The 20,292-nt window shown below is 38.7% G+C and overlaps 1 protein-coding gene across 1 annotated transcript in view; it reads right to left on the bottom strand.

The window, feature by feature from the left end:
* si:dkey-33i11.1 (sialoadhesin) overlaps positions 1-20,292 on the bottom strand; it is a 44,185-nt gene that overhangs the window by 15,470 nt on the left and 8,423 nt on the right. Inside the window, exons 3-11 of the mRNA XM_061916307.1 lie at positions 15,861-15,959; positions 15,656-15,767; positions 10,069-10,214; positions 9,834-9,954; positions 9,629-9,765; positions 5,928-6,050; positions 4,468-4,614; positions 890-995; positions 529-692 (exon numbers count right to left, since the gene is read on the bottom strand). Coding sequence (XP_061772291.1) covers positions 529-692; positions 890-995; positions 4,468-4,614; positions 5,928-6,050; positions 9,629-9,765; positions 9,834-9,954; positions 10,069-10,214; positions 15,656-15,767; positions 15,861-15,959 — 1,155 coding nt within the window. The remainder of the gene's footprint in view (positions 1-528; positions 693-889; positions 996-4,467; positions 4,615-5,927; positions 6,051-9,628; positions 9,766-9,833; positions 9,955-10,068; positions 10,215-15,655; positions 15,768-15,860; positions 15,960-20,292) is intronic.

Genomic DNA, 20,292 nt, shown 5'->3' with positions numbered 1-20,292 from the left:
CATACCATGTTGCTTTTGTAAACTACTTCACTAAAGTACAAGAAAAGACCATTTTTGTGTGTTTTTTGGAGGGCATTTAGATCGTAACTGGCCTCCAGCTTTGCATAAGTAAACACGCTGAATGACTGCTGCTAAAAATGACTGAGATTTTAGATGTAAGCTGATATCATTCGATACTTTGAAAAAAAATAATTCTGATATCAGACTGATTGGGGCACTCCTGCTCCAAAAAGGGGACACATTTCAGATCTATAGAATCCCGATGCGTTTTTTCCAAATCTATATCAGCTATGTATCATGTTGCAAATAAATAAAGTTGGGGTATTAAAAGAAAGGATGTTAGCGGACAACAAGAAGATGCTGTTGGACAGGAAAATAGGGAGCGAGAGACAGGAAGCCTGCCTATAAAGTGGCGGAGGAGAGGAGACAGATCCACAATCTAACAAGTGACACGTCATTCCCCAGCTTGTCTTTGACAGTTAACAAGCATGGTTTGAGTCAAAGTTAGACCTGAGAAAAGTGACTCACACAGCACAGTGAGAGCGGCGGTGTGAGAGCTTTGGCGTCCTAATCGATTCCATGCCGTGCAGTAGTACTGACCCGAGTGGTGAGCACGCACTGCGGGGAACGTCAGGTTCTGGACATTTCCTTTGGACAACACCTGGTCACCTAGGATACGATACCAAGCATGCCTGTCGAAAGATGGTAAGAATAAAAAGGCTTCATAGGACTTTTCCATTAAAAGCCCCTAAACATTATAATTTGTAATTGTGGAACAATAACTAATTGTCGTAATTACCAGAAACAATGGAAGACAACAAAAGTGACAAAAAAAGACAATGACGATGATGATAATAAGAGTGCATAATTAATCACGATAAAATTCCACCTGGTGGCAGGAGGGTTGGCATGGCTGACACAGCTGAGGTTCACGTTGGAGCCCTCTCGGGTTTCACCAGCCGGAATCACCACCACACGGGTGTTTTTTGGAGAGTCTCAACAACAGGGAAGAAAAACACTCAAAGTAAAAAAACAAACATTTTTCATAGGCTCATATATTACTTGATTTTTTGTTAAAATATTGTTTGAATCCTGCATGGTTTCCGTGTTGCTTGTAGCAGAATGTTTAGGCATACATGTAATAATACTACGAACACATTTTATTTGCAAGTGTTTGTTAATATCACTCAACCTTCAAAGGGGCCCCTCTATACTGAGGACATTGGCACAAAGTTCTGGACTGGATTGTGTCTACAGATAAAATGTCCCCCAAATAGACACTGTAGTGATTTTTGTCTCGTGTTCCGACATGTTCTAGCACATTTAGGAATGCCTACTTTTAGCTCCAAAATGTGGGAGGGCCTGCATCAGTCTGCTGGCATCACCGACAGAAGACTATAAGGTGATTTAATATTGTGTAGTATCTCATCCCAGACACTGGCCGAGAGTTGGTGGAGTCGGCTCTCTCGGTTGCTTTGTTGGGTCTGCTCCTGTCTCTGGCCATGCTCCCCCCAACCCAGCAGACGATGGTGTGGAACATCGCAGAGGCCACCACAGTGTATATGTTTTTTGTTGTTGTTGTTTTTGATTTACTTTTGTGGCTGTGGGTAGATGTAACTGGTTGCATCAGCTCTGCTCTTTTAATGTATTTAATGTCCTTTGGTACTTTGATGTTTCCCTCTTACACACATGTTTATGTGTGCGATGGCTGTGATTTTTTTTTCTTTTCCCTTGGCCTCAGTCTGGAGTCTCTGGACCCTTCTCCAGGGGCTCAGGCTTACACTGAATTTTTGTTCCTCCCCCCAGCGTTTACCTGTTTTTCACCTTTATTTCTAAGGGGCGCCGGAAGTTGGCAGACCCATCACTGATCCTTTTCTGTCGCCCTGTAATGTTTGTCTGATCTTGAATGGGATTGTGCTGAAAATCTTAATTCCCCCTCGGGGGTTATGAAAGTATTTCTGATTCTGATTCTGATCCCGAATTACGATATTTACATTCAGAATTTGAAGGAATTATCAAATATGGCTGCCAGATGCATTGCTGCAGGTTTTAGAAATACATCTAAAGAAAGGGTCAGCCTGCATACATTTAAGGAATTTCAGTATTTTTTATTCAATAAATAAGGGGTTTGTATGTTCTTTATATCCAACATTCTGTATTATTCTAACTGATCTTTTTGTAACACCGTCAATGAATGAAATGTACTTTTGTGGTTATTTCCCCATATTTCTTCACAATAACTCAGATATGGTAACACTAGTGAGCAGTAGAGAATATTAAGTGATTTTTGGTCGAGAGCATGTTTTGCTTTATTCATTATTGACATGTTTCTTTATTCATTGTTGACCTGTTTCTTGCTATTTTATGTACATTTTTTACATGAGATCTTGATCCCTTGTGAAAGAGATCTTGATCTAAATGAGTTTCTTCTTATCTGGTTAAATACAGGTTGTAATCTTCTAATTTCCAGTTCAATTTATCATCAATTACTATACCTAGACATTTGGTTTCATTTACTCTTTCAATTTCTATTATGTCTATTTTTATTTGTGTTTGACTTTCTCTTCTGTTACCAAATAGAATTATTTTAGTTTTACTGAGATTCAAAGATAGTCTGTTTTTTTTCAAACCACCTTTTTAATTTGTTCATTTCTTCTGTTATTTGTATTAACTTCTGTGTGTTCTCTCCTAAACAAAATGTTGTACCATCGGCAAATAATACTAACTTTAAATATTTTGTAACTGTACAAATGTCATTTATATAGACATTGAACAATGTTGGTCCTTGTATTGATCCCTGAGGTACACCACAGGATATATTTAGCAATGTAGATGTGTGTTCACCTTGCTTCACGTATTGTTTCCTGTTCGTTAAATAACTTCTAATCCAGTTTAAGACCAACCCTCTGATGCCGTATTGTTCTAGTTTTTTGATCAATATATATATGGAGCAACTATGTGGCAAATTATAGCACGCTTTTGACCACAACTTTGGCACTGCATGGTGACATTCGTCTTTCCTGGCCGAGTTGTACTCTTCCCTGCCGTGGTGAATGCAGTCGTGAACTGGAGCCATTACTGCCCGCCTCCAAAAAATTCAGAATAGGTCTCTTCTTGCTTATCTAAATGAGATGGCATTCATTTCAAGTTAACAGGTTTTATTGTAAGCGGCATTAGTACCTGTTGTATTTACATCAGATGACTGCGGCATAGTTAAAAAATGCAACATTCATTCATAGTTAAATGTCTGAGCATATTTCTCGTATGTCCTCCTTTTAATGAAATAGCAACCTTGGAATTATTAAAAGTAGTGCTGTTGCAATCTTTTCTCGTAAAATGTCGGAAAAACTTGAGCTCACTTCTTTTGCCCGGGCGCCCGGTTGCTGTCTGACGTCACTACACATGTTATGTGATGATGTCATCCTCACCCGGAAGAACCGTTAAAACGATCGTTTGAAAAAATGGCAAGCAATTCCAAGGAATAGATACACAAAGTTCCTGCAGTCCTGGGTTCAAATCCAGGCTCGGGATCTTTCTGTGTGGAGTTTGTATGTTCTCCCCGTGAATGTGTGGGTTCCCTCTGGGTACTCCGGCTTCCTCCCACTTCCAAAGACATGCACCTGGGGATAGGTTGATTGGCAACACTAAATGGGCCCTAGTGTTTGAATGCGAGTGTGAATGTTGTCTGTCTATCTGTGTTGGCCCTGCGATGAGGTGGCGACTTGTCCAGGGTGTACACCGCCTTCCGCCCGATTGTAGCTGAGATAGGCGCCAGCGCCACCCGCGACCCCAAAAGGGAATAAGTGGTAGAAAATGGATGGATAGAAAGATACACTGAATTGATTAACGTGGACCCCGAATTAAAGAAGTTGAAAAACTTATTCGGGTGTTACCATTTAGTGGTCAATTGTACGGAATATGTACTGTACTGTGTAATCTACTAATAAAAGTATCAAAAAAACAACAACTGGGAACCGGCTCTGAACAAGAACCGGTTTTTGATTCCCATCCCTACTATGGCTTTAATGGAAGAGGAAATGGAAGAGCAGGGAATCTGTAAAAGGTGATTATTTTATTTATTTTTTTCCTCATAATGTTAACCATATTAGTTTTGAAGTAATCATGGACCAGAATGACGAAAACACAAAAAGAAATTGATCAAAATAATATTTTTGCATACCTTAATCCACAATGTCTATGCAGGCAAATGAGCTCCAGTTCTGTAGATGAAGTCATACCAAGAGAAAACAACTATACTTAACTATAGTTAGTTATTTACTGATTACTCAAAAACTAATTAATATTATGGAAAATGACTGCCAGATACATTTTCAGGAGCTAAAAATACATAAAGAGAACTTGTCAACGAAATATTTGTCATCTGGACGTAACGGGTCCTGTATGCCTCTGAAAATAAAATTGAGACAACATTTTCACCTTCCTCTATAGCCCACAAGTTACACTTACATGTCACGTTGAGAAGAAGCGGTTTGGATCGGGCGTTTCCAAGTGAGTTACGAGCCACACAGAAGTATTCTCCTCTGTCTGTGTATTTGAGGCGAGAAATGTGGAGTTGAGGCCGGAAATTGTCCGGGATGCTGGCAGTGTCCATGTCTGTGGGCACAGGACATGTACTGTGAACACATCACATACAGTTCCTTTTAATCTGAGGAGTGAGGATTATGTTGACTATAACAGCCAAACCGGCAGCAGAAATATTGTGCTGAAAGACACAACCATCCCATCTGTCGGCATCCCAGTGAGAGGGTTGATTGATTGATTGATTGATACTTTTATTAGTAGATTGCACAGTACAGTACATATTCCGTACAATTGACCACTAAATCGTAACACCCGAATAAGTTTTTCAACTCGTTTAAGTCGGGGTCCACGTTAATCAATTCATGGTAACATAGGGGACATAGTAAGTCACTGTTTTATTAAGTTCTTATTTTGTATTTCTTTTTTTTTGCACTTATTATTATTATAGCTATTGAGCAATAGTGCTACATAACAGTTAGTGTTTCACTGTAGGTGAATCTGCTTATCAACAAGCTTCTAAAACTTGTTAGTTGATCCTATATTATATTCAAGATAAAACGTATGAGGCTCTGGATCATCATTTGTAGTCGTAGTTAGCTCTCATGCGGTCTGCCATGATTAGTAAGTTCTTATGTTGTTGTTGTTGACATGAGAAGCAGTCGTGGCTATGCACTCTGTGGAACGATTAAAATGACCAAAATATTGTAAATATTACATGTTTTCACGAATTTACCTGTTACTTAATAGTTATATATGATTTATATAAAACATTGCTGAAGGTTTTTGGATAGCTTTATAGGTGGAATTAGGGCTGGGCAGTACACTGGTATTACAGTAATACCAATATATTTTAGAAAGAGATATATATATTTAAGACAATACTGTCATACCGGTATCTTTTGATTTGGTTTGGTGCACACCGGACATGCCCTCACCGTGACTGTAGCTGCTGGGGCGGGTCGTGGCTCATCTTTATCCACCAGAGGTAACACAAGACCGTGAAAAGATTCAACAGAACAGCCATCAGAGCCGACAATCTGCTGCTGCTAACTATTAAAGCCAACAAATACAGTTCAGCTGAAACCCTCGCTGACATCATATACAGTACAGCATATATGGGGATTCTGCCTAAAAATACCGAGATATCAGTTTTGGTCCATATCGCCCAGCTCTAGGCAAAATAGCTGAATCCCCATTACCTGTATTGTTAGCCACCGAGTACTAGCAGTTTTTTACTATTAAAAACAGACAAAAGAGGGAAAGACGTGTGTTCATATCTCACATAGGGATTGTGGATGAAAGTGTAGTTTTCTTTCAAGTTTCAAGCTGATTTATTATAATAATCTTACAGTAAATAGAGCATAAAGTTAGAAAATATGCTGTACCTTTGAACCATGCAAAGCTCTCTACAGGTGGCGCTGCTTCACTACTGCAGGTGAGAGTGACGAACCCTCCCTCTGAAAATTCCCCCACAGGAGAAACCTTTATGGAGGTAGAACGAGGAGCATCTGTTGGAGAAAAACAAAGGAGGCGTAAGAGTTGTATGCTCAAAAATACACATTACAGGTGGCTTTAGGTCAGGGTTCGGTAACCTTTTTGGCTAAGAGAGCCATGAAAGCCAAATATTTAAAAATGTATTTCTGTGAGTGTCAGAGTATGTTAATGACGAACCCCAAGATGCAGAGAGGAGGGAGGCATTTAGCATGGAAAACACGATTTAATAAAAATAAAGAACTAGAACATACAAAAGGGTACTAACAAAAAGCGCGCACATGGGCGGATAACAAACTAAGGGAGCTAGCATGGGAGCTACAAAACAAAAAGGAACTTAGCATGGAAGCTAGCAAGAATCGAGCAAGAAACAGAAGTCGTACATGTAATATAAAAACAAACTTGGAAGCAGAGAACAAAAGGCAATAAGCTAAAACCGCAATCAAACATAGCTTACCGCAACGCTGCATAGAGAAGACAAGATACGACACGACAGGTAGCAACGACAAGAGCGACATCGACATGACAATAATCCAGCACTGACTGGAGGAACATAGCAGGTAAAATATGGACGGGCTGATTGACACCAGGTATGGCCAGGTGCCAATCAGGCGCAGCTGAGGGGAAAACAGCACACAGGGAGACAAACAGGAAGCTGAAACAAAATAAGAGTGCTGACAGGAACTAAGGACAGGAAATACTAAACACACACAGAGGAAAAACTAAAACACAAACAGTCTGTGGCAAGCCAGACAGTGAGAGCCATATAGTATTTTTTAAACACTGAATACAACTAAATGCATACATTTTTAAGTACAACCAATATTTTTAGAGTATAATAAGTATATTATTCTTTATGATAACATTATTATTCTGAAGCTAACCAATAATAAATAAAATACTTCTTATCATTAATGCGACCCTTCTGTACCCTGAAAGACAGCTGGGATTGGCTGAGCCACCCGCAACCTTGAGCAGGTGCGGTAGAAAACGGATGGTTGGATTAAAATGAATGAGAATGTTTTATATTTTGAACGTTATTTTTAAGACTGTGATTACCAGTGGAAATATTCATTACTTATCGTGTTAAGCAATGTCAGCTAAGATTTATCTGAGAGCCAGATACAGTCATTAAAAGAGCCACATCTGGCTCGAGAGCTATAGGTTCCCTACCCCTGCTACAGGTGACTAAAAGGACACATTTATTATTTTGTTGCATTTCTACTGCTTGGCCTGTTTAAGGTCACGGATGAGCAGGGGCCTTTCCTAGGTGACTGTGGACTATTCCCACTCACATTCACACTTTTGGATAATTTATATCCCATTTATTTAAATCTTCTTTGATGGTTACAGAGGCAAAAACTTGGACATGGGAAGAGTTTGGAGTAGTCATGGAGAACAAGTTCCGGATGGCTTGGACGTGTTTCTGGCCCAACATCCTCCGCCTGAGGGCGGGGAAGCAGTGCACTGTCAACATGTGTATGGTGGGCATGGTGTCCTGCTGACATCAACTGGGCATGTTGTGGATCGGCAGAAGGAATACTTCAAAGACCTCCTCCATTCCAGCTATACGTCTTCCAATGAGGAAGCACTGCATGGGTACTCTGTGGTGGGCTATCTTATTTGTAGGCCTGAGGTTGTCGAGGTAGTTAAGAAGCTCCTCAGTGGCAGGGTCCAAGCGTGGATAAGATCTGCCTGAAGTTACTCAACACTCTGGATGCTGTGCTGTGGGACAGTGGTAGACAGGACTGGCAGACCAGAGTGGTTCATATGTATATGTATGTGTATATATATATATATATATATATATATATATATATATATATATATATATATATATATGTAGGTGTGGAAAAAATCACAAGCCTACTTCATCTCTACAGAACTGTTTCATGAGGGGTTCCCTCAATCATCAGGAGAAAAAAAAAAAAAAAAAAAAATCTCCTGATGATTGAGGGAACCCCTCATGAAACAGTTCTGTAGAGATGAAGTAGTCTTGTGATTTTTCCCACACCTACACATTGCGCTCTACCACGGTATCGAGCACTATTCTCTGGATAATCCAATCAAGATATATATATGTATATATATATAAGGCTGCGAATCTTTGGGTGTCCCACGATTCGATTCAATATCGAATATATATATATATATATATATATATATATATATATATATATCAATTTTTTCGATTCAACGCGATTTTCGATTCAGTTACAATATTTTTCCAATTCAAAACGAATCTGTATTCATTCAATACATAAGATTTCAGCAGGATTTACCCCAGTCTGCTGACATGCTAGCAGAGTAGTAAATAAAAAAAAAAAGCTCTTATAATTGTAAAGGACAATGTTTTATTCACTGATTGCAATAATGTAAATTTGTTTTAACTATTAAACAAACCAAAAATATGACTTATTTTATCTTTGTGAAAACATTGGACACAGTGTGTTGTCAAGCTTATGAGATGCGATGCAAGTGTAAGCCACTGTGACACTATTGTTCTTTTTTTTATTTTTATAAATGTCTGATGATAATGTCAATGAGGGATTTTTAATCACTGCTATGCTGAAATTATAACTAATATCGATACAGTTGTTGATAATATTCATTTTTGTTTCACTACTTTTGGTTTGTTCCGCGTAGTGTTTGTGTCTCCTCTCAATTGCTCTGTTTATTGCAGTTCTGAGTGTTGCTGGGTCAGGTTTGGTTTTGGAATTGGATTGCATTGTTATGGTATTGCTGTGGAGTGGTTTGTTGGATTAATTAAAAAAAAATAAATCTATTTTTTTAAATATTAATCGATTCTGAATCGCACAACGTATTCGAATCAATATTTTCCCACACCCCTAATATATATATAGATAGGAGTAACACACAGTCGGTGAAAACCAAAAATAACATAGCTGGAACTGAAATAACACCAAAACATGAAAAAGAAAAACCCTCATTTGTTAATAATAATGCTGTCAAAAAATTTCTTGAAAATCAAATTAATCACACTTTTAAATGTGGATTTTTCAACAAATAATCACAGATTAATACTCACTTGCATAATTTAAATTAACTCAAAAAAAGACCCCAATATTTGGACACAAATTGTCAGAATGTCATCCAGGAACATTTTCAAAGGTTTTACTTTGATGTCATCTGTTGTTTAAAATATCTACTAAAAGTATGTTTAAGTCCCATCAAGGTTTATTTTCCACAAAGAACACTAGACTTATACTCTTTATTAATCTTTGCTCTGACGTACGCATTGACCTGATAAATGATCATGTAACAACCTGGGCCGCATTTCAGGTAAACAAAATAAAGGAACACGTACAGTCAAAATAAAATGTGTGATTAATCTGCATATATTTGTATACGCAATTTTTTTGTGATTAATTACATGCGTTAATGCATTCAATTTGACAGCCCTAGTTAATATCCCATGTCAAAAGGAAATCAATATCTGAAGTTGTACTGAAATAAAAGAAACAAACCGAGGCAACCCTGGACCTAATTATTCTGTATTTGGTCCTTTGGGAAAAAAGGGTTTTGACAGCCCTGCTTTTGGGGATTCATTAGAAAAATCAGCAAAATTACTTACGGCCCAGCGCCAATGAGAGGGGTGGAGACTGCACATTCTGCGGTGGGATTGGTCGACAGATGTACTTTCCCGTGTGCACAAGGTCAAAGCGTTTAATAGTCATCCATTTGTCATAGGAACCTAGGTTTAGTCCATTCCTGTGCGTAATGAACGGCATAAGGACTTCATTATTCCGACTTATAAACGAGAAGCATATTGCGCTCACCTGTACAAAGCTAGGCTCCTTCCGGGAGCAGCACATCCACTGGCCTGGCAGCCGACAAACACAGTCTCCCCAAAGCCAAACATGTTGGCTGACCTGGTTGGATGCAGCTGGACCTGGAGGTCTGACATATGCACACACACACAAATCAAACCTTCGTGTGAATACCTGGCCAACTGCTTCCTGTATTTTCTCAGTATTATCTATCAAAGCTGATTCAGCACTGGCAAGAAAGAACCTGTTACGTCCAGAGCGATGGTGTCTGGAGAGGTCCATCTTCCTAGCGGCTGGTCTGTCTCGAACCTGAAATGGTACTGGCCCGCATCACTCAGCTTGACAGCTCGAATTTGGACCGAACAGCTGGAGTAGCTCCCGCCGATGTAGCTGCAATTCATTATGAATGTGTCACAATTATACTATAAGGACTAAGTAATATGACGCCTGGCCAGGAAACACACAGGAAGTGGAAATAGAACTCGAATGGTCTGCGGGCGGAGCGTAAGGCCATAAATACAGCAGTGCCTCAACTTAAGAGTGTTTGGGATAAGACTTCCTCTCAGACAATTCTTATGCTTTAAGTTGCATGCAAAAACTTGAGTCACAGTAAACCCTGTGAGATCCCACCAAAAAAATCTGATTTTCCTCGCTAGCAATAGCTTATAACTAGGGATCCATGTAACTTTGTTTTCCAAGCATGGGAAGGAAACATGTGAGTGAGGAGGACAGTGCTGAGAAGAAGTGGATGATATTCAGTGAAATAAAGAAATAAATCATCAAAAAAAATGACAGAGCATGTTGCCAACTTGGCGAAACATTTCGAGCCTATCACTGCAAATCTGCACCGTACTGAAGCACCATCAGTCTAACGCCAGCTGAGAATGTTGAAATGATATCTAAACGGCGGAAATGTATCAGTAAAAATAGGGAAAAGCTGCTGATGCTGTGTTTGACACGGAAGCAGCTAGAAGTCCACTCTTCAATGCTGTACATTATTATTACATTACTTTAATAGTAACGTTGTTGGTTGTGCTTTTTATAGAACATATTTTTTTGATCTAAAACTTTTTTTTCTTTTTAAAAGGCATGTTCCTTTTACATGTTAGAATTGCGCTGTTTATTGGGGGTGGGGAGCAAACGCCAATGCAAATGATTTTAATTCCGTTGATTTGAGATAAAAGCTTCAACACAGAACCAAATTATGTGTGTAATTTAAGGTTGTACAGTGTAAGTTATTCAACACCAACCTCATCTAAGCATACCTTTATAGTTTTTGATGATGTACACTAGGCCACTGATTCTTAAGGGTGGGATCCATTGTTGGGACACAAGCATCCCTTAGTCCAGTGTTTTTCAACCTTTTTTGAGCCAAGGCACTTTTTTTGCGTTGAAAAAATCCGGAGGCACACGACCAGCAGAAATCATTAAATAACAAATCTCAGTTGACATTAAAACGTCGTTGTCGCAATTGTTGAATACGACTTTAAACCATAACGAAGCAATTAAGGTCTTGTGTCAAAGTAGGTGTACTGTCACCACCTGTCACATCAGGCCCTGACTTATTTTGAGTTTTCCTGTGTGTAGTGTTTTAGTTCTTGTCTTGGCTCCTATTTTGCTGTCTTTTTCTCTTTTTTTGGTACTTTCCTGGAGCAGTTTCATGTCTTCCTTTGACCGATATTTCCCGCATCTACTTAGTTTTAGCAATCAACAATATTTCAGTCGTATTCATCCTTCTTTGTGGGGAAATTGTCGATTGTCATGTCATGTTCGGATGTACATTGTGGACGCCGCGTTTGCTCCACAGAAAGTCTTTGCTGTCGTCCAGCATTCAATTTTTGTTTACTCCGTAGCCGGTTCAGTTTTAGTTTTGTTCTGCATAGCCTTCCCTAAGCGCCAATGCCTTTTCTTAAGGGGCACTCATATTTTTTTAATTTTTGGTTTAAGCATTAAACACTTTTTTACCTGCACACTGCCTCCCGCTGTTCCCGACATCTACAAAGCAATTAGCTACCGGCTGCCACCTAGTGATATGAAAGAGTATTACACGGTCACTGCCGAGCTCTCGACAGCACGACACTCAACAACAACCCATCATTTGCAGACTATAATTACTGGTTTGCAAAAAATATTTTTAACCAAAATAGGTGAAAATACATAATCTACCATGGTACACCAGACTGTATCTCACGGCACACTAGTGTGTGTGCCGCGGCACAGTTGTTGAAAAACACTGCCCTAGTCGGCTGCCAAAAAATATCTGTTTCTCAGCTGTTGTCCGTATGAGCTCCACAGTATGTTGATGAATATGCATCGTCCCAATTCAAATAAATAAATAAATACATAAATAGATACATTAAAAAAACGGTTACAAAGTTGTACCTTATTTTCGTACACCCCGCTTTTTACACTTTTTGGTGGTAAGCTACATTTGTTCCCACAGCGACCCTGGAATAGATTGACGGAAGCATGGCTGCCAATTTCCGCCTACGGCCTCTGTGACCACCACCAAACATTTATTCACATCCATACACCAGTGTGAGCGGCACTGGGAGCGAGGTAAGGGAAGTGTCTTGCCCAAGGACACAACGGCAGTGACTCGGATGGCAGAAGCCGAAATCGAAGCTGGGTCTCAAGTAGCTGGCCCAGCCAGTCTACCATCTGAGCCACATTGTCCCACAACTGAGTAGGCTTTTCAGATTTCATTCCTAGACATCAATAAGCTGCTTTATTAAATACATATATTTTGAGCACGTTATACAGTTTCCTGTGAATCTTAGGAAATTACTGTTCTAGCAGATCTAGTTACTTTCACGCAGCTGTATTATGTGTCTATGGTTCAGGATAAGAGCTGATGCCCTCAGAATTTCTTTTGAAATTACAAAAATGTGGAATACAGTTCAGGCCCGACAGTACTATCTATCTATAGATTAGAAACTAGTAATGGCACTGCAGTTACTGACATCACCAGTGGGCTCATATGCAGCCATACTCAGTTGTTATACATTTTTCCACCACTTGTGGCAGTAATGTCAATCTCAAAAAATCAGAGATGTTTCTTCAGCGCAAAAAACATGACTAATAATTGAATAATGATAAGCAAAGAAGCTGTATTTTCATTTGCGCTTTAATTTTATTGATAGTTTAGTTAAGAAACCTATTAATTATTATTTTGGTTCATTTAATTTAGCAAAACACAATTATATGTACATATATTTTTCGTCAATAGTTTAAAAGTTCCTTCCTATGCAGTATATTTGGTTAGTACTTATTTTTCTAGTTAACCTGGCCTTGGCCTAAGCTTAGGTTTATGTGTCAAAGTACCAGTAGTATGCCTTTATATTGAAGCTATTACCATATGATTTATGACACCAAAAGGCTTACCAAGTTTGAGAGTTAATGTGCAAGCCAGTCACGTGATCCGTGACGTAGAGTACTTTGGGAAAAATGATGATCCAGAACCTTATATTTGTGAATCTAAATGCAAGGAGGATGAGAAATAACTTTTAGAAGCCGAATGCTAAACAAATGTAGCTTTACTAAAACACGTCAGAAGCATTGCTAGGTGCAAAACATAAGAACTAACCATAATAAACCAAAAACTTAATGTACAATTTCCACTCTCATTCCGACTGACGGGATGCTCACACAATCTCGTTTAGATGAAGAATCAATCACAATCTTCATGAAGGGTTAAAACAAAAGTTGCAGCAACTGGCGTCTTTTTCGCCAACTCTGGGAGGTGAAAGTCAACCAGCCTGTCGGACCACATGGCCACATTTGTCTACTACTAGGTGAGAGACGCATTCATTATAATTTAGAATGTACTTTTAGCAAGTTTGAGACAAAGCAGAAGCAGCTGCCGGCTTATGTGGCAGCAACAGCAGCGTAAGATAGCATTAGCTCATTGCTATCAATGCTCCGCTAAAACAGGCCATCTGTGTTAGCACCTATAATATAAATACAGCGCATATTTGGTTAAATTTCAAGTCATGACATGTAAATGGAGTATTGTTGGCGGTTGGTGCAGGAGCGTTCCTCCAGTGACATCATGTCACCCCAAATTTACGGAAATTGCCAAAGATGTTTTGAATGGAATATTCAAAATGGCGGACTGAATTTGTGGCGTTTGTGATGTTAAAACAGTATTTTTACATACTTTGCCGGTTGTAAATGCAATTGGATATGGTTTGATGGAAAATTTAGGGTTAATGTTTGAGAAGGCCTCGGAACCTTCTGTAGTAGAAAAATTGGGTCATGAGATCAAAAAGGTTAAGAACCTCTGTACTAGGGAACAGAAAGCAACCTTCCCTGCACATTTAATTACACGGACATGTACAGAATGTCTTAGTACGATTGAAGAATTAGCCCAGGAGGAATGGAGCAGTCAAAGCCCAACAAATTCAAAGATGTGTGCCAGTATTTTTATCCTTTTTTTTCATCCACCCCGGTTTTCTTACAATGTCTTGGTTATCGGCCAAACTCTATAATGGTACGGTACCAATTGGTAACAGTGATAACTGTAAAAATGTTTGCTACTTTTGCATGTGTTCATGTATGAATAAATGTTAATTTGTTTAACAAAAAAATCGACCAATCCTTATTTATTTAACATTAAACGTCAAGCTGATAATGATAACAGTTGTTGCGATCCGCAACTCGGATCACTACATATTCTTGTTTATTGTTTCTTTTCTGTATCACATTTTGTAGTCTGACCTCTTTATTTCCTGTTTAGTCCGTCACCATGGTTACCCATTGATTTCACCTGCTACTCACGGTCCCGCACACCTGCTACTGTTAATCACCTTCCCTATATAAGCCTTCCTCTTTTGTTTGTTCAGTCTGGGTCCGTAATTTGCTCTCACGCAACGGTACGTCTGTCATGCTCATTTGCTTACACACAATTTATTATTACTCTCGCAAGCTCTCACGTTACGCATTTTATTTCATTATTAGCTCTCATGCTAAATGTTTAGTTTTTCCCTTTTGTGTGCCTACATGCCAGTTTAGTTTTCTAGTTATATGTCCTAGCTCTCATGCTAGCGTCTTTGGTTTTCCTTTTGTTAGCTCCAGTGTTTTTGTTCTCTAGCTCCTTTTGTTATTTAAATAAACTTGTTAAACCTTACCTAGCTGTGTTCACGTTTGACGCATCCACGAAGGAACCACTTGGCAGCCACTATGCCACATAGACGTAATAACTGTGCAGTCAATTTGTTTTATCTTGTTGTCTTATACTTCTGTCTCATCACTAAGTATGCATTTATTTTAGTGGTTCCAAAGTGCGTGTGTATCAAATTAGCACATTTTGAAAAGTGGAGCCTTACCTTGAGCACTTTCTATTAGGAACACTTGCTTTGTTGGCATGAACCATTGCAACATCAGCTACAGTACACTAGAATCCGACCATTATTTGTCCGCCAAGTGCTTGAACTGTGTCTGCTCAAAGAAATATGGTATCGTTGGATTTTATGAGAAACGGTACTCAGTAGTACTGACAGATTTAGGTTGGTACCTATAAAAGCACCAAATTTGGTTACCAATCCCGAAAAAAAAGCGCCACACTTCCACTTATTGCAGCGTTCACCAACAAATCATGTTAAATGTTAATTTGTTGTTTATATTTATTTTGCATTGTTTCCTGCATGAAAAGCTATGACTACACCCCATTTTTAGTTTGGATGTTGGAACAAATTAATTGGATTTACATTATTTTTCATGGGAAAAATTGCTTCGATTTTCCCACAATTCTGTTCTTGCCTGTTTTTGTGGAACAGATCACAAACGAAAAGTGAGATTTCATTGCACGCTGTGAGTCCAAATTGTCTTACCGTGTGCGTCCACGGTAGGACAGGCTAACTTGGTTTGGATCAGAGTGATGGACGAACTCCCTTCGACCATTAGATGACACACGAAACCACATGACCCACTTCACTGTGTGACCTGTGAAGATGATGATAAAAATAGATGACAATGTTACATCATTGCAAAGTGTATTGTAATAAAAATAACTTAGGGAAACAATTGCTACGCTACCTGATGGATAGTCATAGCGGCAAGGCAGCGTTACGGTGGTTCCTGCCCACACACAAATCTCTCTTCGTGAGAATGACACACTCCACCTGCTCTGGACCCCTGCAGCAAATAACAAAAGGTCAACATTGTTAAGCAATTGTAATCAAATTGTTAACAAAAGGGGGAAAACACATCATTTTTGTGTTTGTGTTTCTGTTTTAGAAAAATACTTTCTGGTTCATGTAGAATGATGAACAGACAAGTGGCAAAACCTGACTATGGTAAATGAATTTGAAGCGAATTATATTTATATAGCGCTTTTCTCTAGGGACTCAAAGCGCTTTTATATAGTGAAACCCAATATCTAAGTTACATTTAAACCAGTGTGGGTGGCACTGGGAGCAGGTGGGTATAGTGTCTTGGCCAAGGACACAACGGCAGTGACTAGGATGGCGGAAGCGGGGTTCGAACCTGGAACCCTTAAGTTGCTGGCACGGCCACTCTGTCAACCGAGCTATATCGCCCCTATACCGAATTTCTGCAAAGTAGGATTGTTATCAATAAATCAAATATTTTCATAAATAGAGCATTTAAACTGTTTGTAACCTTCTTAAAGGCCTACTGAAATGATATTTTCTTATTTAAACTTGGATAGCAGGTCCATTCTATGTGTCATACTTGATCATTTCGCGATATTGCCATATTTTTGCTGAAAGGATTTAGTAGAGAACATCCACGATAAAGTTCGCAACTGGAGAAAAAGCCCTGCCTCTACCGGAAGTCGCAGACGATGACGTCACATGTTGAGGGCTCCTCATATATTCACATTGATTTTAATGGGAGCCTCCAACAAAAACAGCTATTCAGACCGAGAAAACGACAATTTCCCCATTAATTTGAGCGAGGATGAAAGATTTGTGTTTGAGGATATTGATAGCGACGGACTAGAAAAAAAATAAATAAATAAAAAGTTTAAAAAAAACAAACCGCGATTGCAATCGCGTTGCATTGAGATGGATTCATATGTTTTTAGACACATTTACTAGGATAATTCTGGGAAATCCCTTATCTTTTTATTGTGTTTTTAGTGTTTTAGTGAGTTTAACAGTACCTGATAGTCGGAGGTGTGTGTCCACGGCCGGGTGTTGACTCGCAGTGTCTCGGGGAAGTCGACGGCAGCTGTATGGACGGCACAAGCTCAGCTGATCTCCGGTAAGAAGCGACTTTTTAACCACAATTTTCTCACCGAAACCTGCTGGTTGACATTCGGTCGGGATCCATGTTCACTGTGATCCATACTAAAGTTTCACCTCCGTGAATTTTAAACAAGGAATCACCGTGTGTTTGTGTGGCTGAAGGCTACAGCTTCCCAACTCAGTCTTTCTACTTTGACTTCTCCAATATTAATTGAACAAATTGCAAAAGATTCAGCAACACAGATGTCCAAAATACTGTGTAATTATGCTGTTAAAGCAGACGACTTTTAGCTGTGTGTGTACGCAGCGCTCATATTCATAACAGCCCGTGACGTCAAGCGTATACGTCATCATTATGCAACGTTTTAAAGAAAAAAGTCCCGGGAAATTTAAAATTGCAATTTAGTAAACTAAAAAGGCCGTATTGGCATGTGTTGCAATATTAATATTTCATCATTGATATATAAACTATCAGACTGCGTGGTTGGTAGTAGTGGGTTTCAGTAGGCCTTTAATATGTTTTTTTTTAGCATTATTAGAGCCCTCTTAACATGAAATAACACCCATGCAGTCACCCTTACCCTCATTTCACCTATAATAGTGGCCTTTAGTGTGCTCACTGGTAGCCCAGATGGTCCTCAAAGTGTCATTGCTATGGTCGTCACCAGGCCATTAAAATGGCCATAAGATGGCTATAACATGGAAATACTATGTCACATCCTGTGTAATTCGTTTAAAGAAGAACGGCACATTTTTGAAATTTTGCCTATTATTCACAATACTTACGAGAGACAAGAAGGCATTTTTTATTTTACTTTGCATTCGAACATGTAAAAATCATCTCGTTTTGGGTGGCTCGCACTGCGGCAATGGGGAGCAATCCATTTTGCTTCTTAAACACTTTAAAATACATTCAAAAACTGTCAACAATACTTCACTTACGTTCCGTAACCTGTATAATAACCCAGCTGTAGCAACATTGTTATTGTAAGTACTATTTTTCTAGCATACTAAAACATCGGCGTGCAACGGTATCAACCGTGAGCTAGCTTTGGCAAGAGATAAGCCAGCTTCTACGGTGCGCCTTTTGAGTTTTTTATGCACAACACAATGCAAAAGGACAAAAATCTGTACTTACCGAAAAACATGAACAACTGTGTTATAGTATCTGTAAAATATTAGCCCACATTTCATGGTATGTTTGTACACAGCTAGCTCGACAGCATACAAAGTTGTACTAACACGCATGACGTGCTGCAAGTATCATGATCAATAGTAAACTGACTCACTCGATGAACAGTTGTTTGTTTTGTCCAGCTGGCCGGGGACGTTTCCAGTTGATTTTGGGTAAGCAATCCATTTCTGTTGGCATAGCTTGGCTCTGAGCTCAACATTTACACCACCAAGTCACGCCGAACTAACTCTCTCGGCTTCACTCTGTCTTCGTGCTCGCTTCTATAAGCAGTACTTCATCCTCTGCATTTTCAGCTTCAAAAAGACAAGGTTGTCAAACCTCATTTATCCAAAAATAGTAATCTTTGATGCCTGTTACCAAGTCTGTCCTAATTACAACATGCTAACGTTTGTATCCAGAAGTAGGAACACACAATTGTTGCCAGAAGTTGGAAGTGCGCTGCTATGGAAACGTAAATAAATGCGTACACGAAAGTAGTTCTGGCAATACTTAAAATGACTAAAATATAGGAAATATTTTACATATTACTTATTGTTATGATTGTGTCTGTTACAACATTACATATATACTTGCAAAGTGTATATAAATGTTGATGGTGGATTTTTGAAGTTGTTTTAGAGGGTTTTGAAGGCTACAACGGTGACTCCCATTAGCCACACCTTTAAGCATTTTTTAAAATCATTTTTAAAAACCTACCAAAAAAAAGAACATGTGTGTTCTTGTCTCTCATAACGATTGTGAACAATAGACAACATTCCAAAAGAAGTACAATTCCCTTTTAAGTTAGAACTGGGCTTCTATGTGCTGAAATCACAAGTGTATTTTTTTCTGCAAAAACATAGTCAACTTGACAGTTGCAGCTACGACCATTAGCCGTGTTGTTAGCATTCAGCTTTGTCAACATTGCGTGTCCTGCGTTGTCATTCCACATTGCTCACAAGGCTTAACAATGTCATCTGGAGCAGTGTTGTTATGGATGGTTTAATGGGAAAAAAATAAGATAAAAATACATATTTAAATAATTACTTAAATTTGTAATTAACTATTTTAATATAAAATTACAGTGGTAAGAGTATTTGTTTACCTGACACATAAAACATAATACATTGGGCGAGGGGGTCCCCTATCCACTTTAGCCGCCAGAAGGCAGTAGAGTGTTGATCAACTTAAAACCTTTTTTTTTGGCAATTCCAACTTCGACCACAGCGTCAGTTGCCGTGTGGTGTGGCGCTTTTCATCATTTTCAGCAGAGTGCATTGCAAAATCATTAACCCCCTACCTTCATCTCACGCAAAATCCACTAATGAATGAAGCCATATGAATCCCTTCCCTATACTGCACCTTTAATAATTTAATTAATTATTGAGTTTATTATTTAATGTTTTTATTATTTATTGTTATTTTTGTGTGTGTTCAAATGTGTTAATACATTTTATTTTTTTCTTTATTTTTTAAGTATAAATATATTTTTCAATTTAACACAGATGCACTGTCCATCCATCCATCCATTTATCCATCCATCAATCCATCCATCCATCCATTTCTACCAGTTGTTTTATTTGCAATTACTGTTCTGTACTGTGTTTTATAGTAGAGTATGCATGCAGTAGCAATTCCCAGACTTTAGATGGCAGTAGTGTATAGACTACAGTGTTATGCCTTAGCCAGGAAGTAGTCTTTGCCATGTTCCAGATCTTTATTTTGTTGCGCCCTACAAATTGTATAAACTGTAAGTATTATATTTATTACCAGTGGTCCGAATGACTGCGTTATATGATTACCCGGCTACTAATGACTTAGCTAGACGCTTGATGTAACGTGACATAAAACGTGTGCTGTAGTTTTATGTTTAATAAACAACGTCAGAAGCACAGAAAGTTCCATGCAGGAAATATATTCCTCTAAATGAAAGCAACAACTAACACCACACTACAATGGACTTGGTATCAAATAGAAGGAGGTAACATCACTCAGCAAACAATACACAACCTTTAAGTACACGCACACATACACATTTCTACTTTGAGGGAATATTGAACAACAAATCAGTAATTGAAGTGAC

The sequence above is a fragment of the Nerophis ophidion genome, linkage group LG11 (genome assembly GCF_033978795.1).
Source record: "Nerophis ophidion isolate RoL-2023_Sa linkage group LG11, RoL_Noph_v1.0, whole genome shotgun sequence".
Taxonomy (NCBI): domain Eukaryota; kingdom Metazoa; phylum Chordata; class Actinopteri; order Syngnathiformes; family Syngnathidae; genus Nerophis; species Nerophis ophidion.
Note: the sequence above shows the minus strand (reverse complement) of the source record. Positions and strands in the feature narration are given on the sequence as shown.